We start from the raw sequence: 26581 nt of genomic DNA on the forward strand, positions 1-26581 counted from the left end.
CCCTGTAACCACACCACCTCCTCTCCCACATTCCCACTAAGGCCACTCACGTTCACACTCCAGCGCCGGCGGCGGTTTGAACATGTGCCACAGCGGCCGTGAGCAGGCGTCGCACGCCGCTGGCATGTGGAAGCTGATCTGCACAAAGTTGTGCCCCTTGTGGACCATCTGGCCGGGTTTTTCGGCCACGGCGGGCGCCTCGGTGACCGCCGTGCCGTCGTCCCGCCGGTGGCGCGAGCCCTCGCCGGCGTACAGCAGCTGTCGACGGCCGGGACAAAGGGGGTGAGGTCAGACGGGGGGAGGGGTAAGAAGGGAAGCGGTCAGACGGTCAGACGGAAGAGGGGTGGAAGCTGCCGACAAAAGAAGGGGAGCAGAACTTCTGCGAGCGGGCCATGTTACACAGCGAAGGAGATGGTGACGGTGGTGCAAGACACGTTTTTGGACAAGCTGGAACGACAGAAGACAGTGATGGGAAGGGCAGATCTGTCTGGGTCGGCTGAATCATGGACCTCATCACGCCTCATTGTTCATACTATGCTTTCGGTGGGGGAAATGTGGGCTGAACTCCATTTCTCGTAAGGCGGGCGCAGTGGCATTCTTACGCGGTCGGCGATCGGCACACATCAATCGCAGGCGCAGCAACGACAAAAGGCACACAGACACCAGTGGAAGCTGCAATAGACGCACAGATAGACAGTGGGCACAGTTCCGGACAACAGGCAAACAGATGCGGACAGCAGGCGCGCAGACACCGGCACGGCGGTAGGCACAGACACAGACAGTAGCCGCAGACACAGGCACGTCCAGTCTCGTGAACATGCTACAGTCAGGGACGGTAGTGTCACGTACATCAATACGCATCGGCCGCAACAGAAAATGGCAGCGGCAGTCGGCATCAGCCGACGCCATTTATTAGCAGCCATTTAGCTCGAACCGTCCCGTGTCGAGTATCCAGTCAAGACGCTTGACACGTTTCAACTTTAAATGGAAAAGGAAAAATAAAGCTTGTTTTAGAAGTGTATGCTGGTAGTGATACATTACAGAATAACAAAAGAAAAGAGACAACGCTCCAGCAGAACTGAAGCGATCATGCGCGGACACCAAATACCTCGGTGGGACACATGCCGGCCGCGTCGGAGGGCAGGACCTGAGCCGGGGGAACCAGAGCGGGCGTACACGGTATCCGGTCAGTGAGAGTGTAACAGTGACTGCACCGGCCGCCAGACCAGCAGCGGACCCACAACAGACCCACGGCGAGGACAACAGACCCACAGTCCCACAGCGGGTCCATCAGACCCACAGCAGACCCATAGAGTCCAACAGACGCAAACAGGGTCCACCGGCTGGACCAACCCACGCCGAGGGTAGCACGGAGCACCGGAACACAACAAGTCGACATAACAGTATGTAATACTAGCAAGGTCTGGCACATGGTCACATATTAGTGAAGTAGAGCCTCACAATCGATGCTTCAAGGTTCACTGTGGAATGTGGAGTGACGGTCATATAGCACATGCACTGAGAGAGACTTCGTACTACGACGAATAACACATCCTTGTGAGACAAAAATTCACGCCACAAGGTGACCACAATGTGGGAGTTATTACACTAAGCAGCATTGGCATCACCTACTATTAACGCCAGACCCCTTGAGACCCTAATTTTTCGCGATTATTTTTAAATGCGTGGAATAATTTCAACCATATTTAGGAAGTAGCTGTTTCAAGGCCTGCCGAAACTTTTTCTTCAAATACATTTTGTCGTCACTCAAATATTTGTGGCACTTGTCATTGACTCGTAATGTTAACTGTTTTTCCATCCTGGATAGAGGCTTTCTACGTCATGACATTAGGCTCCGCCCACGACTGCGGCATTGACCCGTGCCCATCAGCGACCTCTGTACAAACGACACCCCTGCCATCTGTAAAGGACTAAGAATTTCGCTGACGCTTCACGTGCTATGAATCAATTGCAGCAGACGGTCAAGTAAATAGGCTCTTGTTGACTCTTGTATATAGGACCAAGAGGACCATCACTCCTCAACCTACTACTCACACGCTTCGAACAAACGGTAACGATTCCTAACAAATACCATTTTCGATGTAGGGTAAATACTGTTTGAAATACGAGCGAGCCTTATGATGTGAAGCAAAGGCAATTAACTTAATATTTAATTGTTCGATGGTTGCATAGCGATGTACAAATCGACAGCTACTTGGTGACATCCGACATCCCATTATCGCATTATCTGCAACGCCATGGGCTTTAAATATAGGTGAATATTTCCTAACCTTATGTAAGTTAGGTATATGCTATCTGCCCGTCATTTGCAGCTTATAAAAAAGAAAACAAATATCAGCGAACATATCAGCATTGTACAAGCAATGCGCATTGAGCATTTATGGCTCCTCAGTCATCATGTCGCTCTTTGGGCACTGCCAGACAAGACGTTACGCACAACTCCGCCGGCTTCCGGCACCGCTCGACCGTCCCCGCTCCCCGCCACAGCGAGAGTGACCGCGCGCCGGCCCGAAACCGCCGCAGGCCAAGACCACAGAGGCGGGGCTTAGCTGTGACGTCATAACGTATCACAGACTGACTGGTGATAGCCTCTACACACCGGTGAAAATCTTGCTCGAAATTTAACATTACGAGTCAATGACAAGTGCCTGAAATATTAAAATGGCGATAAAATATCTAAATTGTAAAAGTTTCGGCAGGTCTTGAAACGGCCATGTCCTGAGCTTGGTTGAAATTCTTCCACGCATTTAAAAATAATCGCGAAAAATTAGGGTCTCAAGGCGTCTGGCGTAAACAGTAGCGTTCCACCAGCAGCTAACACAAGGACCCTATGGGGCATCTCTGACAGATGTCAGTCCCGTGCCGAGCTCACCTGGAAGACTCGCGGGATGTCTCGCGGGTCTGCGCGCATCACATCGCCCTGAGTCACCGGCCGTACGTGGAACAGTTTACTGAAACAGTGATATACGTAATCAGAACACCCATGAAACACAGCGGTCATACGTAATCAAAGAACATGCGTGGTCAGAGCGTGAAATATGTATAGCAAGTCTCAGTTCACGAATAAAACACGAGCTCAACAGTATCCCCAACACAAACTGAGCCGGTAAAACTTACAGGCGTGTACGAGGGGCGTTCAAAAAGTTCTCGGCCCAACCATGAAGGAGTTGGAATTTCGGCCTGCAACGCGGTGTGTTCAATGATGTGTTATTGGGATGTCCACTTACGTAGCCATTAACCAATCTGCCCTGTGATTGGCTCAGGCTGCTAATTAATCGTAACATAGTTTGCTATTCCCGGTCAGAATGGGTGACGCCCAGAATAGAACAGTGATTTGGTTCATGTATTGCAGAAAAATGCACCAAACGTTATTCACGAAAAGCTAGTGCCAACACATGTTGAGGTTTGTCTTTCTTACAGTAGCGTCAAAAAGTGGGCATCTTTGTTCAATTTTGGTCAACAGATCATTAATGGTCACCCCCGCAGTGGCCAGCCATCAACAGCATTGACTTAAGAAAATATGAAAAATAAGCACTTCTTTGTGAAAAGTGACAAATGTTCTGGTCTGAAACAACGCAGCAGAAGCGGAGTTGTGTATCAGGTCCCTCAAAGCCATTCTTCGACAGCGTATTAATTAATATGTTAAAGATCTCTGCAAGATGCATCCCCCGTTTGCTGACTGCAGAGGAAAGGCAAACTCGAAAGGAGGCGTAACGCGAAAATTTTGGCCCCTATATCGAAGATCCAAAAGAGTTCATTGAAATACTTGTTACCGTGGAGGGATTGTGGGTGTCACACATTGACCCTCAGGGCGTGACCGAGTTGCAAAAGTGGAAGCACACTGAGTAAAGGCCACCAAATGTGTGCGACGTGTTAAAGTCAGACGGCAAGGTGACAGTGGTTGCATTTTTGGATGATGGCGGGGCTCTGCTCGTTAACTTTCTAAAACAGGGGCGCACAATTAATGATGAATGCACACCTCCCTTCGATAACAGTAGCGAGCAGCAGATATCAAGGAGAGACTAGGGAAGCTGACTAAAAGTGTGCGCCTGATCCAGGACCACGCACCAGCACACATGAGCAGGGTGACGATCAGCAAAGCAGTGAGCTGTGGCTTCGAGTTGTTGTCGCAGCCACTTTTTTCTTCGTACCTTGCACCCTAAGGTTGCCACCTCTTCCCCAACATAAAGAAATTGCTTAGCAGTGGCAACTTCGCTGACAGCAAGGAGACAAAAGCAGCCGTCTTGGACGTGCCAGATGCGTCCAAAACCCACTTGGCTATGGAGACCCAGGGGCCTCTCGCGAAGCGCTGCGCGAAATATTTTTGTCTTAACGCTGGTTATTTGACTAAATGAACATTTTTGGTCTAATGAGTCGACGTCGTATCTCTGCTCCTTCATGGTCGGGCCGAGAACTTTTTGAACGCCCCTCGTAATAATGCTGACCGTATCCTAATTCATGATAGCTGAGGTCACCCAGTACCCGGATAGGCACTAAACGACGTTGCACCTGCAATACAGGCTGTCAACATCAACAACCTTCAGCTGCAGCTGCCCCACGGGGCCCCACCCGTGACCTGTGACCAGTGGCCGGAAACCAGGAACGATTACTGACCTGAGGTCGAGCACCATCACCGGGTCGGTCCGCTCCCGCTCCGACTCGCTGCCGTAAAAGATGATCTTCTTGGACGACACCACCACGTACTGTTTGCGCCAGCCATGCCGCCGGATGTTCTGCTTGTTGGGTACAGAGAGCCAGCCCTCCAGCCGCGAATCTGTGGGGCAAGTCAGGTCAGACTGAGTCAGCCCTCCTAACGCTGAGTCAACCTTTTGACTATTCCCACACAGTCTCTCCGGTCTCCCTCACACCCTGAGCCCCTCTCCCCGGTGAGCGCCCCCCCCCCCCCCCGTCCCCCGTACCGTCTCCGTCGGCGTTCTCGAGGTCGGCGCCGCTGTTGAGACTGGCCGTCTCCCCCCTCCCAGTAAGCACCCCTCCCCCTACCCCTTCCCTCTTACCGTCTCCGTCGGCGTTCTCGAGGTCGGCACCGCTGTTCAGACTGGCCGTCTCCCCCCTCCCAGTGAGCACCCCCTACCCCTTCCCTCGTACCGTCTCCGTCGGCGTTCTCGAGGTCGGCGCCGCTGTTGAGACTGGCCGTCTCCCCCCTCCCAGTGAGAACCCCCTACCCCTCCCTCTTACCGTCTCCGTCGGCGTTCTCGAGGTCGGCACCGCTGTTGAGACTGGCCGTCTCCGAGTTGACCATGGCCAGCTTCTGACGCAGCTGTTCGATCTCGCTGTCCTTGCTGTCCAGCTCCATCTGACGGGGAGCGGGTACGGGTCAGAGGCGCAGGTGCGGGTCAAAGACAGGGGTACCGGTCAGAGACTCTCCACTTTAGTTAACGAATCGAAAGTGTGCTGAGTCTACCAGGCCGCTGGAATAGGCACTTTTAAAGAATGCGACACTTGTAAAATTCGGACACTTGGGGAAAATGCTGGAGAGACGAATAAATCGAGAAAGCAATATCCCAAATAAGAACAAGAATGAATAAGAGTGAGGAAAGCTACAAGCGTCTATTTGTTAAGAAAAAAAAATGGAGAATGGCGAGCGCTGTCCTGTGAAGCTCTCGGGATTTTCAGCGCTGTAAGGTTCGGCGGTCACTCAGTGCCCGGTGCGATGCCAGCACACCGTACGGTCTGTCAGTGCGCGTTCGTCGGCCCCGCTCGCCCGGCGGCAGTCTCACCTGCAGCTTGTTCATGTTCTGCAGCTCCTCTGCCATCATGGCCTGCGTCTCCTGTTGGTCCTCCTTGAAGCGCGCCACCGTCTGGTTAAAGTTCTCACGCTCCTGTCGGAACGCAGAGAGACAGAGGTCAGACACTACATTGGCCGACAAGAGACACGGGTGATATGATAGAGAGACTGACAAGCTTTACAAGACATCGGCTGTCACGTCTCTGGAAATACATCGAGGTCCTAATGCCACCGAATGTGAGGGGTCAAATGTCAATGACATCCGCGGGTCAAGTCATCCTGCCATCGTCGCACTGGTCAAATATCAACTTGTCCATACCCTTCCCTGCTACTAATTATTCTAGTAACCCTACAATCTAGGTCTACCACGCCGGACATGGGCCGGCCGACAGAGCATGCGGCTCCGTACCTGAGTCAGCTCCTGCTGCAGCCGGCGGCACTCCTTCTCCTTCTTCCGCAGCTCGGCAGAGCTCTTGGGCGCCGACTTGCTGCCGCGGCCGCCGAAGTTGATGTCCTTGCGGTTCATGATCTCGGCGAGTTTGTTGACGGCCTGCATTTTGAGCAGCTGCTCCTGTTTGACCTGTTTTCGGAGCCGCTCCAGCTCCTCGGAGGCTACGTCCGGCGGCGGAGAGCGACGCTCTGCGGCACAAACAGAGGGGAAAGACGTCATACACAGACACACAAACACAAACAGGCGGCGAACGGTGCTCTGCGGCAGAAACAGCCGGCAGAAGCGGCATTCGTACGGAAACACACACACACATTCGCGTATGCAGTCTACATGTACGTCAGTATTACCGTCCGTTCCACCCCGTCGATTCCAGCTCTACTCTGCTCATCAACCTATCTCGTCATGCAGGAACTGCCCCGTTTAGTCAAATCTTATTCCATTTGATGTCGAACCCCGCTGTCCTGTGCGGCCTCTCTCCTATTCGATATAATCTCAACCCCGTCCTGTCTCAACCTGTCTTGTCCCATCTCGACCCGTCCCGTCCCCTCCCATCACGACGTCGTCCGCTCACCGAGCTCGAGTTTCTCGACGCGCCGCTGCAGCTCGTCGTTGTGAGTGCGCAGCTGGTCCAGCGATCGGATGTACTCATTCTCCTTGTCTTTGGCCAGGGTCACGGAGCGCTCCTTGTTGTTCATTTCGTTCCGCAGCTCCCGCACCTCCAGACTCTGCACCGTCTTCTCCTGCGCGCAGACATAATACAGGGTCAGGCCCGTCGGTGAAGAAAATAACGGTGTCCCGGCATGTTCCGAATTCAACCAACAGCTCAGTGATAATAAGTCCAACCAAAGGGCCAATCATTGACCATCCATTCATGACTTGGTCAAGCCAACCCATTATGAGTTGACCATCCTCAGGTCAGTCACAATCACGGCAGTCTCATCACGTTTAGGCCAGACTCGTCACAATAATAAGAGCAACCACAATCCTGTCATGATCAAACTAGCCCCGGCCCGGTCACTATCGAATTATCTCCAGCCCTAATATGGTCAAGCTGAAGCCTTCTCGCCACAGCCTGAGGCGCGCCACCGACCTTCTCGAGTTCGGCGATGGTCTCCTGGTCGACGGAGCGGGCCAGCGCCTCGGAGTCGGCGCGGGAGAGGGCGATCTGTAGCTGGTGCGCCAGGCTGGTGCGCTCCTCGTCCAGCTCGCCGCAGAGCCGGGTCTTTTCGTCCAGCTCGTCCCGCAGCTCCTGGGACTGCGTCTTGTACAGCGCCTAAGCGGGCCGGGGGAGGGGGAAACGCGATCAGTGTAAAGCGAGCACAAGGCCTCAGGTACTGTCAACAAAACTATTATCAAACCTAACGAACTACTGTGAAAATTGGACAAGGATCACGGAGAAAGAAAGGCAGTTCTGTAAGTGAGAGGCAAATTAGCTCAGATTCCATCGCTAAATAGCGTGGCCACGGACAGCCACAGCGACCTTACCCCGGGGCCGATGTGGGCAGTGTCTGACCTTATCCCCAGGGGCTAGGGTGCGACCACTGGCCTTACCCTAACCCCAGGATGGGTGTGAGCCACAGTTTACGCTCGGGCTGGGTGCGACCACTGACCTTACCCTAACCCCCGGCCGGGTGCGAGTCACAGTTTGTCCCCGGTGCCGGAGTTAGTCACTGACCGTGAAGTACTGTTCGGCCTCCAGCTGGTCGGCCAGCTCCTTGGTCTGCAGCTCGTCCACCTGCCGGGTGGCGCGCAGCCGCTGCAGCTGCTCCAGCAGCTCGGCCCGCGCCTGCCGAGCCTCGGTCAGCTCACGCTGCAGTTGCGTCACCCGCGACTGCAGCAGCGACATCTGGGACGACTGCATCGTGAAGTCGTTCTGCAGGAAAGAGCGCTTCTGCGCCTCCTGCTCCACCTGCACGTTCAGCGCCTTCACCTGCACGAAAAAGAGAGAGAGAGAGAGAGAGAGAGAGAGAGAGAGAGAGAGAGAGAGAGAGAGAGAGAGAGAGAGAGAGAGAGAGAGAGAGAGAGAGAGAGAGAGAGAGAGAGGGGGGGGGGTCAGTGCCGGCACAACACTCGTGTACTAATTAAGACCATCGCTATCGCAGTATTATGCTAGCAGGGCCAGCGTTATCCCAATATTCTGCTAACAACGCTAGCGCAGGCTGGTACAACACTCTAATAACAAGACTAGCCAGCGTCTGCAAGGCGTCGACCACAGCCGGGCAAAAAAATTCACCGGCAGTACTTATCCAGCACTTATCCACCAGTTCCCAGGGTCACCTCACATAACAGCTGTCTCAGCTCAAAACAACACTGCAGTACCCTAATTCGTTCTGCGTTGGGGTAATGCTCGCAGCCCCTTTCCCCGGTCCGTACCTTTTCCACCTCCTGGCGGTACTCGCCCTCCAGCTTCTGCAGCCGGTGCTGGATGTTCTTGTAGTCCACGTTCAACATGGACATCTGCCGCTCTCGCTCCTGGAGGGTGCCCTCGGCGCGCTGCCTGGCCACCCGCTCCTCGTTCAGTTGGGCTATAGACGGCGGAGAGGGGAGGAGTTAGCGAGACAGGAACAGAGGGACGGGAGAGGACAGCGCAACAGAGGCAGACATCGACCCGATCAGACCACAGCCAGGCGCGAGACAACTCCTACCAAGGCTGTAATAATATCTTCACAGTAGACGGGTAAAGAAGTTCAAAGAGCATTTAACTCACTAACACTAAAATACGCAAGAGATGTTAATGCTAATTATAATAATAATAATAATAGTTACAATCATTTTACCAGAGCGTGAAACATATGCTCGAACAACATACTGATGCGGACCCGCGGATCCACCGCATTCATATCACAGTCCCCCGCTCCCCTGTCCCGCCACGCCGCGTCACTCACACTTGACCAGCTCGACGTTGGCCTCCTGCTGGTTGGCGGTGCGCCGCTGGCGCAGCTCGCGCAGTGACCGCGACTCCTGCTCGTACTTGGCACTGAGCGCCCGCAGCTCCAGCTGCAGTGAGGCCGTCTGTTTTTCCAGCTCCACGTGCCGGTCGGCCTGGAGGCGCGCGTCCGCCTGCAGCGCCGCCTCGCGCTCCGCCAGACGGTCGGCCTCGGCCTGCGCCGCCGCCCGCCGGCCTGCAACGCGCCACGGCAGCGGTCAGACGAGCAGCACAGGGGTAAATCAGCAAATATTCGAACACATTTCTCTCGCCGTGGAATTACTTACGCCATTATAGTGAATGCAATTTTTGATGACAGTAACTGCCCGGTACTGAGGTATACTGACGCACAGCCGTGCAGATAAAAAGACACTGGGTTTACAACAGAATATATCAAAGGGACGCGATATGCATGAAAACGGTTTGACTCGTGCAGTTGCCGTAGCTCAGCATATTTGACAGCCCGCGGGATCCCGGCGTCCCCTGGTACTCACGCTCGAGGTCCTGGCTGAGCTCGTTAGCCTGAGCGCTCTTGGCCTTCTCCTGCGCGAGCCGCTCCTGTGTGGCCAGCAGCTCCGTCTCCAGGCCGTTACGCACATTCTGCACACTGGATAACCTGTGTGCAGGGTAAAAAAAAAACTGTTAGGAAGGAAATAATCCGAGCCAGGGTCCATTGAACCGACATCCAGCACACAGTATGCGCGCTAATAGCTTGCAGACACCTCACTGGTGTACCAGTGAAGTTCGTGACCCTCCCGTGACCAATCTGTCAGCCCTCTGCCTATGATGACCTCCCACTGACCTCCCCGTGAGCTCTCCACCCGTACTGACCTCTCTGTAAGCTCCCCACCACCACTGACCTCTCGGTGAGCTCGCGGACAGTCTGCTCCTGAGCGGCCAGCAGCGCGCCCTTCTCGGTCAGCTGCTTCTTGAGCCGCAGGCCGGCGTCCGTCTCCGCCTTCAGCTTGTCGTTGAGCTCGTTGAGCTGCTTCTCGAGGGCCTGGCTGCGCTCCGAGTTGATGTTGGAGGACATGGCGTCCCGGGTCCGCCGGCTCTGCTCCTCCTCGACCAGACGCTGCAGCTCTGCCACCTTCTGCTCCAGCTTCCGGCGGGTGTCCAGCTCCAGGTCGGCCTTCCGGCCCGCCTGAAGAACGGGGGGATGGGACGGACCGGGGGCAGTGACTCTCCAAAGACTTACAGTTTGAGAGCATCTTTGAGCCCACAGCTACACCAGCCTACAGCTGAAGGACCAACATACGGTTCATAGGCCGGCGTCAGTCAAAAAACAAATCAGCATTGGCTTATCAACTTCAATAACCTGACGTCAATCTACCCACGCCAGCACTAACACAAGACACGGCTCGACACCGTCCCACATGGCTCGGTCCGGCACCCCTTCCCAGTGTTACCAACATCACCACATTTCCCGTCCGTCTAACAGATAACCGTTCATGACCCGTCCACCCGGCGCCCTACCCACCTCTTTGAGGTCGTGCATGGTGGAGGCGAGTCGCCGCTCCACATCCGCCTTCTCCTCTCTGAGTCGTGACTCGTGGTCGGTCAGAGCCTCCAGCTGAGTCAGAGTCACGCGGTACTTGTGCTCGGCCTCGGCGCGCGCCTGACGCTCGCGCTCCACAGAACCGTGGCCCTGCCGCCGGCCGAAACACGCGTCAGTGATCGGGGGACAGGGACGGGAAGGGACAGTTCCTAACTGATGGACAAAACACGAAAAAGGAGTGGAAGGCGTTGACAACACTGAAGCAAGCGGCGATGTGTATATGGAGGGTGCCAGTAAAATTCAAACGACTGAAGTAGCATGGGGCGGATAAGCAGCTAATAACATTGCCAGACAGCAAACCAGCCGGCTGACAGCGACAGACTCGTATCCGGACGAAACAAAACACGAGCCTGTAACGCCAACAACCATCATGAAGCCAAATGCAAGCAGTCTGAGATATGGTCAGCCGTTCTTAGGTGACTAATTTAGTGATAGTCCCAACTCCCAACCCGATTCGGACGGAAGAAGAAACCTGCGCTGACCCAGATGAGAACGTTACCCTGAATCACAAAGTGCGTGTCCGTGTTATCCCAGAACAGAGCACGTGTGTGTGTGTGTGTGTGTGTGTGTGTGTGTGCGAGTATATTGTGCAAGTTTTGCGCTACCCCACACAAGGCGTTGATTTCGTTTTATCTCGCGTATGTCAGCGTAAGCAAGGGGGGGGGGGGCAGTTATCATTTACTTACACCGTCCACCTGAGAGCGAATCAGTGAGCGAAGTCGTCACGATCATCGATGGAGAGATGCCGCCATATTCCACGAGAAAGAAAAAGAAAGAGAGAAAAAGAGAAAGAAAAGGAGACAAACGTTAGCAATCGTGCATAGCACAGACTGAACAGCTGACTGAGCGTTGGACGATGGACTAGCCAAAGCAGCATATACACGAGCGAAAAGGAGCGGCCAGTCAGCCATGCAGAGCATGGCTCGAGCGGCGGTGGAACATTGGAATGCTCTCAAAGATCACAGCAGATGATCAAAAGAGCACAGATGGCTTCTCTAATGGCAAATAACCTACAGAATGTAGAAGAAATGTTATTATCAACCATGAGAGAAAAAGATACATAATTAGGTGAGTGAAGTTGATCAAGAAGTTAGTGGAAACGCTCGCACACTGGTATGATACAGGATGTACCGAGCCATCCAGCCTGGTACCGGCCGGCCGTGGGGGGGGGGGGGGGGTGGCTCCCGTCTTCTCGGCCGCTCGGCTACTCACGTGGTCCTGCTGGGCCGTCCGCGCACCGCCACCTCCAAGCAGCCTGCAATGGAACGGTCATCGAGTCAGTACAACGCTACCTGTCCGTCATAGACATGGCCGGTCATCAGTGTACTGTCATTGACTACAATGGACGGTGATCAGCATATCGGTGCTCCCTGTTAGACAATGAAATAATCGTTAATACCCTACCGTCCGTCGGACGACGATAGGACAGTGATCAAAACACCGCGTCTATCATACTCTTGGATAGTCACTAGTGCGGCATCGACAATGCGCTAAAGTGGAACAACCATCAATCAGTTCATTTTTTGATGTAGAACAACGGCTCAAAGGCAATTGACAATATGTCTAATGCATATCACGACACAAGCCACCGTCCCCCGCCCCCCCCCCCCTGTCTCCTTACTGGTAATCCTGCGAGTAGGTGAAGCCCACGAACGGCAGGTGGTTGCCGGCGAACGCCTTCGGGGTCGGAAAGTCCTCCTGTTGAGTGTCCTCCGTCTCCACGTCGTCAAAGTTGCTCGTGTCGTCGTCGCCGGCCAGCTCTGGCACCTTGGGCGGCGGGCCTGGTGGAAGGAGAGTCGGAGGAGAGTCAGCTCGGGTAGTACCTCCACGGACGGGGGGGGGGGGGAACGCCGAAGGGAGAAAGCAGTCATCGCGAGTACCCTGAGAACGAGAGCAGTCCTCAGGAACCTGGCCCTTTCAGACCCCCAGCCAGCTCTCTAGTTTCTCACAAAATAGTTGACAGTTTACTCTCCCTCCACACTTGCGCTTACTCTCGGATCGCATCGTAAGTCCTACTATTTACACTCCCAGATCGCATTGTAAGCCTTACTACCTATAATCCCAGATCGCATCGTACGTCCAATACTTACAGTCCCGGATCGTATCACATCCTACTTACACTCCCGGATGGTATCGTAGGTCCAGTTATCGTCCAGGAAGAACCGGTGCGCCTTGATTTCGGCCACGCCGTCCCGACCCAGGCGCTGACTCCTGCGGTGACGTCAGGTCGGGTCGGGTCAGGTCAGCGGGAACGGAGTTCAACCAGAGCACTCAATTCACACCAGACCCACACAATGATCAGCGGAGCAGCTGGCAAAGAAGCACTAGTTGGCCCCACCAGCGGTGGTACTGGTATCACCCATATGCTGCGGAGGCGGTAAGCTGATAGCCCGCCCAAAACCCTTGTCCTTCCCTTCCTCACGGCCACTCACCTGTCCGTGAGGAAGCCGCAGATCAGGTTTTTGGCGTCGTTGGTGAGCTCCACGTCGTCGGGGAACTGGAGTGCGTTCTTGTGGTCCATGATCTTGCCGTAGGTGCCCACCAGACTCTCTGCATAGAATGGCGTGTCTCCGACCAGCATTTCGTAGAGGACGACGCCGACCGACCACCAGTCGCACTCGCGGCCGTACACGCCGTCACCGCCCTGCGACTTGAGCACCTCCGGGGAGATGTAGTCGGGCGTGCCGACCGCAGTGTCCGAGCGCACCAGGCCGTCCTGGGGGACGGCGAGGGAGTGTTACTAAAGCGCTGTGATGGAGAGAGGACAGCTGGAAGGTACACGGGACAGAGATCTATCGAAACAATTCTGTCCAGGCACATCAGTTTCGTCGCGATACAGACGCATAAGACCATTTACCATCACCCAGACCATTACTCACTGCTTCCAGGGTGGGTCTAATACGCCTAAAGACCCGTTCATAACGAGGTCTGCCGCTATGTACGAGTAGCCGCTTCCCATAGGCACAGACCGTATATAAAACGTGGGCAGATGTTCAATAACCATATGCCGTAATCAGGTGCTCATGTTCCTAAGAAAATCTCCAAAATCGAGAAGTCAGAAGATCCTCCACAAACCATTACACCGTCAGCCACGGCCCCGACCGAATCCCCCCCCCCCCCCCCCCGTTGCAATCCCCAGATACAGCGGCCGGTGCGTGACTGATGTAATAACGTCACGCTGGACCGTTTCGCCGAACTGTATCCCGCTCACTGACAGCCGTATTATACACGTGCGAGTCGCGCCATGTCCCGATCCCCGTATTGTGTGGCAGGTAGAGTGTGACGCAGGCCGCAACTCCGGGTCAAAGGTTAACACACCGGCGCGACTGCTGACAACACTGCTGCAACCAACACAGACCGAAACGGACATACTTCACTGCATAACAACCCACGCATCACAACAAACGACTGTACAGTGCACAACGCAGTGGCAGGGCTGTATCCCGGTCAAAAGCATACGCACGGCACACCAAACTGCACACAGCATACTGTAGAACCGACTTTCAGCGACAGAAATTAGCATCCGTTACGGCGTAAGACATCGGTCTAAGGTCAGCAGAGGTGTCCTAGCTTCAGTCAGCCGGGCGTGTGGAAAAGCGTGGTGTCGCATTACGGCTCTGTATGATGAGACAGAGTTTTTGGGGTCGTCGGCGGTAGAAGACATTTTATTGCGCCGCGGTAATATGTACAGCAGATAGCTTTGTCCGCAACAGCCCACCTTTGAGCCGAAACGGGGCCTAAAACTGGGAATCGGTGCCAACAAAAACATTGTGTAGGTCTGTCTTAGTCTCACGACAACCGTACAGAGGATATCGTTTTCCATTTTACCACCGGTTATTCACATACAAGGAAGAAGGGTGGCTAATGAGCTAGGTGTCCGTCGAGTAGGATACTGTTACCTTGTCCATCTTCATGCACGTTCCGAAGTCGGCCAGCTTCAGGTGTCCGTGCTGGTCGAGCAGCATGTTGTCCGGCTTCACGTCCCTGTAAAGCCGCGGAGAAGGGGGGGGGGGTGTCATAAGGTCACTCATAAAGTAGGCCCACCAGAGAGGGTTGGGCGCCGATGAACTACCAGAGTCATACCGAGGGGAGGGGAGTAAATAACGCACCAATGAGCTAACCCGTAACCCAGTAGTCACGGTCAGTGACGGGTCAGATGAACCAGTGACGTACAGGTGATAACTGATATGTCCAGTGACGGAGGGCTAATGCGACCAGTGACGGGTATGGAACAGCACGGTGCCGTCTCTCCCTCACCGGTGTACGAATCCCATGGAGTGGATGGCATCGAGCGCCAGCACCACCTCGGCGGTGTAGAAGCGCGCCCACTTCTCCGGTACGTCGTAGTTGGACATCAGGTTGACTAGATCACCGCCTGCGGGAACACACAGACGAACGGGCGGTGAACGGTAGGAACAGTGATGGATCAACAGAGGACAGCGGAGACAGTGCACAGCACATGGGCACAGCGCTCAGTGAACAGTGAGCGCAAATAGGATCATCGATGGACGACAGCTACAGGCGGAGCTCTCCGTGACCGGTGTCTCTAATCCGACGTCGCACTACAACCGGACCAAGTGCGTCGTGCTTGAGCCTTGAGACCATAGTGTTATGTCAGCATGTCAGCTTTAGTCGCCTCCCCCACCCCACCCCGCCCAGCCATACTTTCGAAGTAGCGTATTCGAGAACAACCAGTGGTCTGTCAGTTTTGGGTTAAGAAGGCTCGAATAATGCAGATATCCGTCTGAATTCACCCTAGCACATGAGCCAAAACAAACAAACTAGTAAGCGAAACCAAGACTAGTCGCTGCCATTTTTAGCATGCGAACAACACTCATTGTAAACACAAGTTATCACCCCTATCGCGGCGAACGACGCAATCTTATCGTTGCCCGGTAAGCCGCGATGGTTTAGCACCACCACTAGCTCGTTGTTATCAAACAGGGTCGGAAAAAGTTCTTTAGTTCGGGTGGGGCCTGGTCGACCTGCCACACTTCCTGAATAATGAAAGATAACAAGAAAGCTGTGTTGAGACACACACATGGCCCACCCCAAGCAATTGGTCGCATCAGCCGTGCTCGTACTAGAGCAGCTCTACTGAGCGTCTGCTTCTTACAGGAGCTCGACACGCCGTTCAACTATAGTCATATCAAGACACGGTCTGTACACTGTGAGACGACTAGAGTGGGCGGTAGATTGTTGTCTGCAGACTTTGAACCTGATGGCTGTCAACCGTTTTAACTGTAAGCCATGGACAGTGACATGAACTCTAGGCTGTATGGTGCATGTATACTGTGAGGTATGAATGTGAACCTCTAACACTCACGGACCATCGCCCGTTAACCCTAGCCTGTTAACTATGAGACAACTAACAGCTGGCATTGGCCGGCGACTGCGGGCCGACGACTCACCAGGCATGTAATCCATGACCATGTAGAGGTAGCGGCCGTCCTGGAACGCGTAGTGCAGCTTGACGATCCAGTCCGAGTTGGCGTGCGCCATGATGTCACGCTCCTCCCAGAAGAAGGCGCTGTCCGACCGCTTGATCTGGCAACGGGGCATGGGCACCGTGAGACGAAGACTGGACACTCAGGGGGCAGTAACTGAACGGGGGTTCGATCGACGAATGGCCAGGGAGGCCAGGGAACGGCCAAAGGACTATCAAAAGGGCAGAGGACGGTCACTATCCGGCTAAGGAGCTCAAGAACGGTCAATTACTGAAGTCTGGCCTCCCCAGCCCCTCCGTCAACCCATCCAGGCCTGACCCAGTACGAAGTGTATTTGTCCGGCCTGCTCTGGCAGCCCTAGATTATAGACCGTGATTTGATCGCGATTCGCGAACTTCGTGGTCTACAAAAGCAGCGGGTTTGTACGTTCATTAAATCACGTCAGCAAACACGGGGTTAGGTATACACACCTTTGTGTATACCTAACCTAGCTAGCTAGCTGACTAATGTGTCACATTAGTCAGCCGACAACACACCCCCTGTATGGGTCAGGGGTCAGCCGAGGGCCGGTCGTCCGGCACGTTTGACATATGTCAGCCCTGTCCGGCTAGCGTTCCCCTCAGAACCCCTCCCCTCCTCCACCCACTCTCCGACCCCGTCTGCCCAGTAGCCCCAACAATGAGTCAGCATTGCCACAACCCCGTGCTCCGTAAGACCCGGTCCGACCTAGCCTAATCTAACACGGTTGGCCGGGCCTACTCCAACCCAATATTCCCAGCCCGATCCTGCTCATCGTCCGCGTGCGATACTGACCATCTCGTATTTGCTGAGCAGCTTCATGGCGTACACCTGCCGAGTCGAGTTGTGTCGTACCTGGAGAGGCGGGGGAAGGGGTGGGGTGTCAGGCCGACAGCATGACTCGCCGGCCGCCGGCACGTCAGTGTGCAGAGGGGAGGGGAGGGGAGGTAACCGAACTCCGAGCGGCGGGGAGCGGTACACCGCCCGCCGCTCCCTCACTCTCCATCGGACTACACTGGCGCCGGTGCACAGCTCGGGAGTGAAGGGGTCAGAGAAGAGGTACCGATGGGGGCCACACCCGTAGCCGGCAAACGTATTACCAAAAAATCCAAACGAAACGACATAACTGAATAGCAACACACCAACAAATAAGCGCCAACAAAATCATCTCACAAAAAGACAACTTAATTACATCATACCACGGATACAATGCAAAATAGTCTAATCATTCCGTCAGTGCCAACTAGTGTAGTACCGATCTGCTTCCCACCCACATTCCTAACCGCCCGGCGCCCACTCTCGCCCGAGCTGACGGAGGGCCACGTACCAGCTGAACCTCGCCGAACGCTCCCCGCCCGATCACTTTGATCAGCGAAAAGTCCACGGCTCGCATCCGGCGACTCTCGATCGTGTGCGCCGCTGACGAGTACCTGAGACGGGACAGAGCGCGTAGTCAGAGTCAGAGCAAGAGTCAAACGTGACAGAGTGCGTGATCAGAGTCAGAGCCAGAGTCAGACGTGACAGAGTGCGTGATCAGACTCTGATAATAACTCAAAACGAATGACCTTTTCCTCGAATATAGAAAGTTTAAATGTCGAAAATGATGTATGTAATGTATGTATCAAGGAAGTAAATATCGACTATCTTCCTCCGTGAGAAAAAAAGTAGGTACACTGCAAAGACATCGTTACATGATTTAATCTAATCTAAAGACACCAAGGAAAACGTTTACATTTACATAATACGTGAGCCCAAGAAGCACCAATAAAAAACACCTTCAACCACCTTTCTACAAAAAAAAAAATAAAATAAAATACAGAACACTTATAATTTGTAATCCCAAAAGTATATCCACTGCCCAGTAAGTAGTCATTGTCATGACCGCGATCGTCCGTACGCACCGGTTGAGGAATGAGTCGATGTTTTTGATGCGTTTGATGGCCGGGTGGTCGCTGTCGGCGACCAGGGCCTGTACCGAGTCCAGCAGACAGTCGACATTGAGCACCGAGCGCGGGTTGGTGAGGTCGCTCTCGAGCTGCTGCAGCCGGCCGCGCCGGTCCGGGTCGCGAACCCGGTCCTCCAGACTGCAGGGAACACCACATCGTCAGTCAGATAACTCGGCCGTGGGGAGTTTATAGTTCATTGCTGCGGGACAGGGATTCACACAGGTTAACGGTGTTCTGCTCCATTAGTTTGACTGAAAGACAGATTATGGCACTATCAGAGTGAATATGGATTATTGAGGATATCAGAGATACAGTGGCTTTCCGGCGCTGCTCCATGACGGCTATTAGCGAGAATCTCTCACCTGAAATACCCTTCACGCAGTGAGAAGGAGCTTACTCTAAAAGCCAGCAGAGAAGTGGAGATCACCATCAAAAGCCAGAGGTGACCAGTATGGACCCTACGGCCACTTGGGTGGCGTGTCGTGCCATGTAAAATTATCATTTATTGTGTTTGTTGCCTATTGGGCGCTAACTACAATATCATTTGCAAGAAAGCATTGACCTGGCTGTGGCGGTGGTTTCGATCGTGGAGCATCGAAAGCAATGTTTTCACACCAAGAATGATCCCTTTGCTTCAGATCGTATCGATAAATGTAGCGATATTCGATCACATAGTGACAAACGGCAAATTATATCGGTGTTCGATAGATCGTCAAATATGATTACGAGCGAGCGAATCGCAAAGTCGTTCGTAGATGAACGGAAAGCCGAGTTTGAGTGGCCGACCGGCCACCATTCGCGGTAGGTAACGCCTTGAGAAGCTTTCATCTCAGTAACCACTGGGGCGATCAACTTGCAATTTTTGTTCTCAATATTCTTGGCGATTTTGGACTGTCTGACTTAGGTTCCCAGGTCCTGTTCCTAGGATAAGATCACCTATTCGATTCAGTCTCTGCACTTTCATAGTTAGTGCTTGGACGTCTCCCAATACTATTCAGTTTAATTGGGCCCACAAGTGTTGCAGTTCCTCTGTCCTCAATAAAAAATGTTGATTATATGTCCTGTTTTGGTTGTCATTCCTATATCAAGTAAGCACTGTGCCAGACTTTTTGCTCCCATGACATTGTGATTTGTGATGATTTGTGATGATATGTGATGATTTGTGAACAATGTGATTACAGCTCTTAAGCAATTCACACTAATTCTTAATACAAGAAATCTAGATATGACAAGATATGTTTACTATTATCCCTTCTCTTGCCTGAATTTTAGTGCAAAAGTATGACTAAAAAGTAAGCTCCTAGCAATCCAAAGACGAACTTCTAGGTAGACATTGAAAGGCAAAAATTGTTTTTGACTTAGTTAAATGTCATTATAGTGGAGAAAAATACACATTTTTTTAGAAATGTTAAATTACCTACAATGTAGGAAATAGGAAAGCATTCCAATGAGATCTCTAAGGTGCACAATATTCCTTATCAGTCTGTGTAAGGTTGTAAATGCTGTGGAATGGAATGGAATTGAGATCGGCAGCTGATTTTGCATGCATCCTAGCTCAGTACTGAGTTAAAAGTTATGCAAACTCAAAACACTGACCAGGACCAATATTGCCATGCATAATAAGCCCAGTATAGAGTGCAGCTAATGGGCAATCAGCCCTTTTCACATAATTTGCATGCTTCGCAAAACACAATCCTCCAATCTCTTTAGCATGTTATCAACATTTCTTTAGTGAGTCACTAAAGATCCAAAAGATTGGCATGCGGGCAGGCACAAATTCATCCCTATTGCTGGTGCGGTTTCCTGCCATAGGTAGGTAGTACCTTAAACCCGGGAATCTTCAACCTTACCTTACCTTACGGTGTTCGGGCATAATAAAGGCCAACTCGGCCTTGAGGTCCCGTTCTAACCGAGCTCCTGTCCCTTTTGCCATTTGTTAATCCGTGTCTGGTATATGATACCAGTGATGTCCCCAGTGGGCATCGAGTCTCGCCTTGAACGAGTCCACGGTGGGGGCACTGACCACTTGAGCAGGTAGGCCGTTCCAGTCGTTCACGGCCCTGACTGCGAATGCAGCTCTCCTCAGTCTGCTGACCGCCTCTGGCTTGCGGAGCTTGTGTGGGTGACCTCGTGTAACGGCACCCGTGGCGGGGCAGAAGAGATCCGTGACTTCAACATCAACCCCTCCATGGAACAACTGGTAGGTGAATATCATGTCGCCCCGTTTGCGTCGGTAGTACAGCGATGGAAGTTTCAGAGCCCTGAGCCTCTCTTGGTAGGGCAGGTGGCGAAGGTTGGCCACCATGCGCGTAGCTCTGCGCTGTACCCTCTCCACCAGCTTCTGGTCCGCCCTGTTGAAAGGGCCCCACACGAGGTTGCCGTACTCGAGGTGCGGGCGCACCAGGGACTTGTAAAGCAGCGGCAGCGTGCACTCGTTTATCAGCACGAATGAGCGACGAATCACAGCGAGAATCTGGTTGGCCTTGGCTACGGCTGCTGAAGCATGTTGTCTGAACTTCAGCTCGTCATCGACTTGCACGCCCAGATCCTTCTCCACCCGCACGACGCTCATCTCAGAGTCTCTCATCACATACTGCTTTGCTGGGTTGTTTCGTCCGAGGTGCATGACCTTACACTTCGCCTCATTGAAGGGGAGTTGCCAGGCGTCCGCCCAGTTGACCAGAGCCTCGAGGTCAGACTGGAGGCTAGACGCAGCGAGAGTAGAGGCTACCGTGGAGTACAGCTTCGTGTCGTCCGCGAACATCGTCAGCGAGGAACCAACAACCTCAGGCATGTCATTAATGAAAATCAAGAACAGTAGTGGACCCAGGACCGAGCCTTGGGGTACCCCGCTGACCACCTCCGACCAGTCAGATGACTGACCATTAATCACTACCTGCTGTCTCCTGGCTCTCAGGAAAGCCCCGATCCATGTGATCAGCTTGCCGCTCACCCCGTGACTCCTGAGTTTATAGAGGAGTCGTTGGTGAGGAACGGAGTCGAAAGCCTTCTGGAAGTCCAGGTACATTACATCGACAGGCTTATGATTCTCTAGGGCCCTGCTCCAGTCATCAAGCACTTTGACCAGCTGGGTGCTGCAGGAGCGCTTTGGCCGGAAGCCATGCTGGCAGTCTGCCCACAGGTGGTTCTCTGAGAAGTGCTGATAGATTGTGTCTCTGATGAGGGATTCCAGTATTTTACAGACAACAGAGGTAAGGCTGACCGGCCGATAGTTGCCAGGGTCCTGTCTGTTCCCTTTCTTAAATATAGGTACTATCCTCCCCAGTGTCCAGTCCCGCGGAACCATGCCCAAGTCCAGAGATCTCCGGAAAAGTAGCGAAAGAGGTCGGCTCAGAGCGCGGCGTGCCTCCCGTAACACCTTTGGGTGTATGTTATCTGGTCCAGGAGCACTGGACGGGTTGAGGGCCTGTAACTTTTGTTCAATGGCCTCCGGTGTGATTCGGATATCGGTTACCTCTGGAGTAGTGCTGGCGCTGGCAAGGGTTGGAATGTCTGTGAGCCGTTCTTGTGTAAAAACACTGCCAAACTGCGCATTTAGAATGTCAGCCTTCGCCTTATCATCACTCATCAGATCTCCTGAGCCATTTCGAAGGTCCCCTATACCTGTCTTTGTTTTAAGTCTCGAGTTAGTATACCTCCAGAAGGCCTTCGGATTCTCTTTCAAATCGGTAGCCAATTGAGTTTCGAAGTCTCTACGGAGTTTGCGTGTGAGGACTCGAAGCTTATTTCTGCAGACTCTAAATCTAGCCAAGTCCAATGGATCCTTAGTGGACGTGTATGTGCGCCAAAGACTGTGTTTTTCTTTCCTCAACCTAAGGGCATGGCTCGTCATGTAGATATTTTTCCTCGATTTGGAACTTCTAGCAGTGGGAACAGTGGCAGTAACAAAAGAGGTCAGAGAATTCCTAAAATACTGGTACCCTGCCTCAATGTCCAGTGAAGCCAGACATTCCCAGTTTGCCTCAGCTATCATCTCCTGGAGTTGTCCAAAGTTGGCTCTGTGAAAGTTTAACCTTTCCTGTACATTCTCGGAACGGGTACTGTAGCACTTGAGATTGAATCTCATTACTATGTGGTCACTCTTACCCAGACCTGGTAAGTACTCGAGGCTAGACAGCATCCCCTCCTCGTTAGTGAATAGGAGGTCTAGCAGGCTAGGCGACTCCCCTTCTCTGTACCTAGTGGGTGCCAAAACATGCTGGAATAGTAGACAATCATGAATGGAGCCAAGAAACTTGTGAGCGTAATGGGATTCTGGTGCTGCACAAAAGTTGAGTGCCCAGTTGATCTGTGGAATATTAAAATCCCCACAGATCAGCACGTGAGACGGTTTTGAATCAATGACGGACTGAAAAAGACCAGCAAGCTCATCAATGCTCTGCTTAGGGTCCTGGGACGGACTCCGATAGACACAGCCCATGATCAGCCTATCATTACCCTTCAGAGAGATGTTGATCCACAGATGCTCTGTCAATGTGGGCCTGGTAAATGTTACCTCAGTAGCATGGATGCTGTCTATCACATATATACAGACACCGCGAGTACCCTTTGACCCCAGATGGCTCTCGTTTGGATCAAAGTTGGTAAATAGGTTGTAACCAGGGAGAGATAACAGTGCCATGCTGATTGGTAACTGCTGGGCTTTTGCAAATGAGATGCAAATGAGATACCTAACCTGCTTCAAGTCCACAGGTTAGGTATCACCTGAATATATTGACATAAAGCAAGATAGGGAGTTCAGCCTAGCATAGCCTTAGCCTATATCAGGACTGTACCATATACATTGGCTCGTAATACTTTGAAGCTGAAGCGGGTCAAACTTGAGAAGAATGAAGGCTTATTAATGGGCACATAACACAATAGCATTACTTATTGTGCAAGTCCCTCAGATGCAGCACTTAACTATTTATTAACTATTGCATGTTCCTATATGGTTACTCTTAGCAACTATTCTGCTGAGAAAATGCCAACCTCATCGCCGCAGCTCGGGTGGAAGGCGGTCTTGAAGTCTCCCTGCTTCGCCTACTCCTTTGGAGTTCCCTAGACTGTCACAATATGAGGGAGCAGGAATATATCGCTGAACTATAATAGACATTCAGCACTAAATTCGAATCACATTTATCAGAAAATCACAATGAAAAGTTCAAAGAGCGAACCACTCCCATCACAAAACATTTTCAATCAACGCTTCACACAGGCATATTTACGTCTGGACAACGAGTTGCGTTGGAGAGGCCGGAAATAGTGGCGATTTCAGGACCGCAAGAATGGACCGTCATTGGAATGATTCTTTTTTAAACCGTGCACTGTTTTCGGCCGGAATTCAATAGTTACTACAAAATATTTTGTAATTACGTTTCCACCAAGAATGAATGCCATCAGGGCTAAATTTTCAATATTATTGCATTTTGTCAAGAAGCATATAGTGCTGTGATATTGCAGTTTTAGCGCGTTTGTTACAAAATATGAAGCGAATAAGCGTCAGTGTAATTCATCAACAGTGCCAGAAGTTAACTTGAGGGAAAGCTATGCTAATTGCTCTTGTCCATCCACTAAAATTTATTAAATATTTTGCTTTGTGTATTCCAAAAGGAGAGGGAACTATTTCATTTGTGCCTTCATGTCAGAATTGAAGGTGGATCATTAAACTTTCAACGCAGTTTACAAACAAGCATTTGGTCTTTCTCGTTTATAAGCAGTGGCTAAGAAAAGGTTGATCAATCCTGAAGTTCAGTCATCGTACCTCAACTTCGCAGCAAGATCCCCCAAGGACAGAGGATATATTGTATACATGTCCTGTAAATCAAAACAAACAAGCATTTGGTCTTTCTCGTATATAAGCAGTGGCTAAGAAAAGGTTGATCAATCCTGAAGTTCAGTCATCATACCTCAACTTGGCAGCAAGATCCCCCAAGGACGGAGGATATATTGTAAACCTGTCCTGTTAATCAAAACATTTTTGTGCCTTCAAAGGCTTAAGTTACCTGTGGTGTGTTCGGAGTTAGGCTATATGGCCGTTTTTGTTGTATGTTTATGTGGAGATTGAATATAACTGTGACCCTGTGCTTGTTTGTATACTTACGGTCAAACAGGGAACAGCACATTCACATAACATACTCACCTAGCACCTAACTCATAGCTGTACCCTGCAGGATCTACTTGTTCATGTCTCAAGCATTAACAAAGCACTAAAGTAGCTTAGTAATCATTTCCCACATTTTCTGAGCATCTAACATGACATACAGCAGTGCAGAGCAGCTTCAGAGAAGAAACACTTTAAATGCACAGACTCACACCAGCCACCCAATGAGCCAGTTCCTCAGTTGACTGTTTCCCTGGACACAGCTTGGCAATGTGAGCTAACTTTTGGCAAGTTGAAGGTTAGCAGGTAAGATTGAGTTAGGGTGAGTACCTACCTATAACTGGGTGCTACTGCCATGCAGGTCTTGGGTAGGCTGCAAATATGTGTGATGATTGAGGTTAGGTCAGCTGTCAGGATAGTCAGGTTCAGGTATGCTCATTGCTCAGTCACATTTTTATGGACATTTGGCAAATTGAAAAACTAACAATCTGATCTAAGCTAACCCGACTAAACATACACAACTACTGAGTACTGACTATAGGAACTGAGCACCTAACTACTTGTGCCTACATCTCATACCATGTCAAAGTAGAGTTCCTTGGTGGAAGATTACCCTCAGTACTTTTTATCCCAGCCCTGTGAAGAAAACTAATACTTCTAAGCTCTGAGTCACTGCTGGCCATCCACAGGAAGAAACGCTGAGACTGAGAGCTTTGCCATTGTATATTGGACCAATAATGACTATCACGAATGACTATGAACACATAATATGATCACATCGTTGCATGGATTGTCACATTGACAATTTTACTACAATCCTTTTTTCAAGAAATATAGTGATGATGATTAACATCATAATCAACATAAAGTGGATCTAGTGATCCAAGCTTTCTCCTCCAGTAGCAATGGAATGATCGCATGTTTCATTTGCCAGACACTGAGTACCTGATGCACATTACAATCTGCATAGCATCTAAGCATAGTAAAACTGCCCAAGTCCATTCATTCTAGATTTTAACTTGATAGTTAGCACTAATTTATCTTGCTGTTGTAGTTATCATTCAATATTCATACCAATACATCAATATGCGCTCATCAGTAAACATTTTCAGGCATGATCCTGCTCAGCGTGCTCTTCAGTATTGCTCCAAGGTCTGCAATATTATAGCTTGTTTTTGGACAATAAGCTCTTTTAATTTTACTTTTTCTTGCTGATATATGAGCCCGATCAACTTGCGTTTATCAACCAAAATTTCATAACTTGTTCAACTTGATATTGATATTGCTCAGTAGCAGGCACGTACCCAGGATTTCGCCCAGGAGGGGGCCACCTGCTTCCGAAGGGGCCCTTAGGTCACCCGGGGCCCCCAGGCCGCCCAGGCGACCAGGGGCCCCAGGCAACCAGGGGCCCCATGCGACCAGGCCCCGCTACCAGGGGCCCCAGGCTATCAGGGGCCCCATGCGACCAGAGGCCCCCATGCGACCAGGCCCCCCGGCTACCAGGGCCCCCTAGGCGACTAGGGACCCCAGGCAATCAGGGGCCCCATGCGACCAGGCCCCGGCTACCAGGGGCTCCCTAGGCGACCAGGGGCCAGGAAACCGGGGCCCTCGGATGACTGCAGGGGCCCATCGGGTCATCAGGGGCCCCTCGGGTAACCAGGGGCACATAAATGAAACTTTAATATAATTTTTTCTTCCTAGTAAAAGACGTTTTATCCAGTGTTTGAAAAAATATACCGGGGCCTGAGGGGCCCCCTGAGCGCCTTCGGCGCTCAGGAGGGGGCCATGGCCCCCGTGGCCCCCCCCTTGGGTACGTCACTGCTCAGTAGTCAGGACCTCTGTCAGCCTCCTGGATACTTCAGATTGTTTTCAGTCAACATGCTTCTAAAATATGATATAAGTCAATCTTAAGGGATTCAAAACATCCAACAAAACGACGTACAAGAGCAAGAAAACCACCAGATAAACTAAAAAATGGCCTTGGAACAGAGCCAAGTGGTGCGCTCCATTTGTTTGTTTACAATGATTGTAGTGCTGATGTATTTTTAGGATTCTGAACGTCGGCTTATAAAAAATGAAACGTTTTTACAAAAGTTGTAAGGCAAGTAATATTTATCTGAAAGAACTAAAATATTCAAAAGCCAAACACTATGAAATACATGAATCAGAACGAAAAAGTAACCCAAAAATCCAGCCTAATCACCGGCTCCTAAAACTGCAACACAATCAGCACTTTTCCCCGCAACTCGTTGTCCAGACGTAAATATGCCAATATGCTGCCATTCACAACACAGTAGCATTTGAAAAAGACAACTGTGGCGCACGGAGATGTGATATGGCAGCATTTGAAGCAGGGTAGGAAAAT

General features: G+C 51.7%; 1 protein-coding gene across 7 annotated transcripts in view; it reads right to left on the reverse strand.

Annotated features, from left to right (window-relative positions):
* LOC122384358 (rho-associated protein kinase 1-like) overlaps positions 1-26581 on the reverse strand; it is a 37701-nt gene that overhangs the window by 3103 nt on the left and 8017 nt on the right. The window contains exons 1-26 of one of the 7 annotated variants that reach the window (XM_043371742.1): positions 26176-26196; positions 18069-18251; positions 17495-17597; positions 16963-17022; positions 16114-16249; positions 14960-15077; positions 14602-14686; positions 13135-13418; positions 12822-12913; positions 12324-12483; positions 11915-11957; positions 11389-11397; positions 10625-10792; positions 10005-10288; positions 9639-9760; positions 9104-9340; positions 8592-8743; positions 7894-8148; positions 7309-7491; positions 6790-6958; positions 6177-6406; positions 5760-5861; positions 5218-5335; positions 4636-4795; positions 2894-2972; positions 51-258 (exon numbers count right to left, since the gene is read on the reverse strand). In XM_043371742.1, the coding sequence (XP_043227677.1) occupies positions 51-258; positions 2894-2972; positions 4636-4795; positions 5218-5335; positions 5760-5861; positions 6177-6406; positions 6790-6958; positions 7309-7491; positions 7894-8148; positions 8592-8743; positions 9104-9340; positions 9639-9760; positions 10005-10288; positions 10625-10792; positions 11389-11397; positions 11915-11957; positions 12324-12483; positions 12822-12913; positions 13135-13418; positions 14602-14686; positions 14960-15077; positions 16114-16249; positions 16963-17022; positions 17495-17560 (3520 nt within the window). In that variant the 5' untranslated portion in view covers positions 17561-17597; positions 18069-18251; positions 26176-26196. Of the gene's footprint in view, positions 1-50; positions 259-2893; positions 2973-4635; positions 4796-5217; positions 5336-5759; positions 5862-6176; positions 6407-6789; positions 6959-7308; positions 7492-7893; positions 8149-8591; positions 8744-9103; positions 9341-9638; positions 9761-10004; positions 10289-10624; positions 10793-11388; positions 11398-11914; positions 11958-12323; positions 12484-12821; positions 12914-13134; positions 13419-14601; positions 14687-14959; positions 15078-16113; positions 16250-16962; positions 17023-17494; positions 17598-18068; positions 18252-23105; positions 23353-26175; positions 26199-26581 lie in introns of those variants that run through there. The other 6 variants (XM_043371712.1, XM_043371728.1, XM_043371762.1 and 3 more) reach the window with 6 other exon arrangements.

Source organism: Amphibalanus amphitrite, unplaced genomic scaffold, assembly GCF_019059575.1.
Source record: "Amphibalanus amphitrite isolate SeventyFive unplaced genomic scaffold, NRLGWU_Aamphi_draft 000014F_arrow, whole genome shotgun sequence".
Taxonomy (NCBI): Eukaryota; Metazoa; Arthropoda; class Thecostraca; order Balanomorpha; family Balanidae; genus Amphibalanus; species Amphibalanus amphitrite.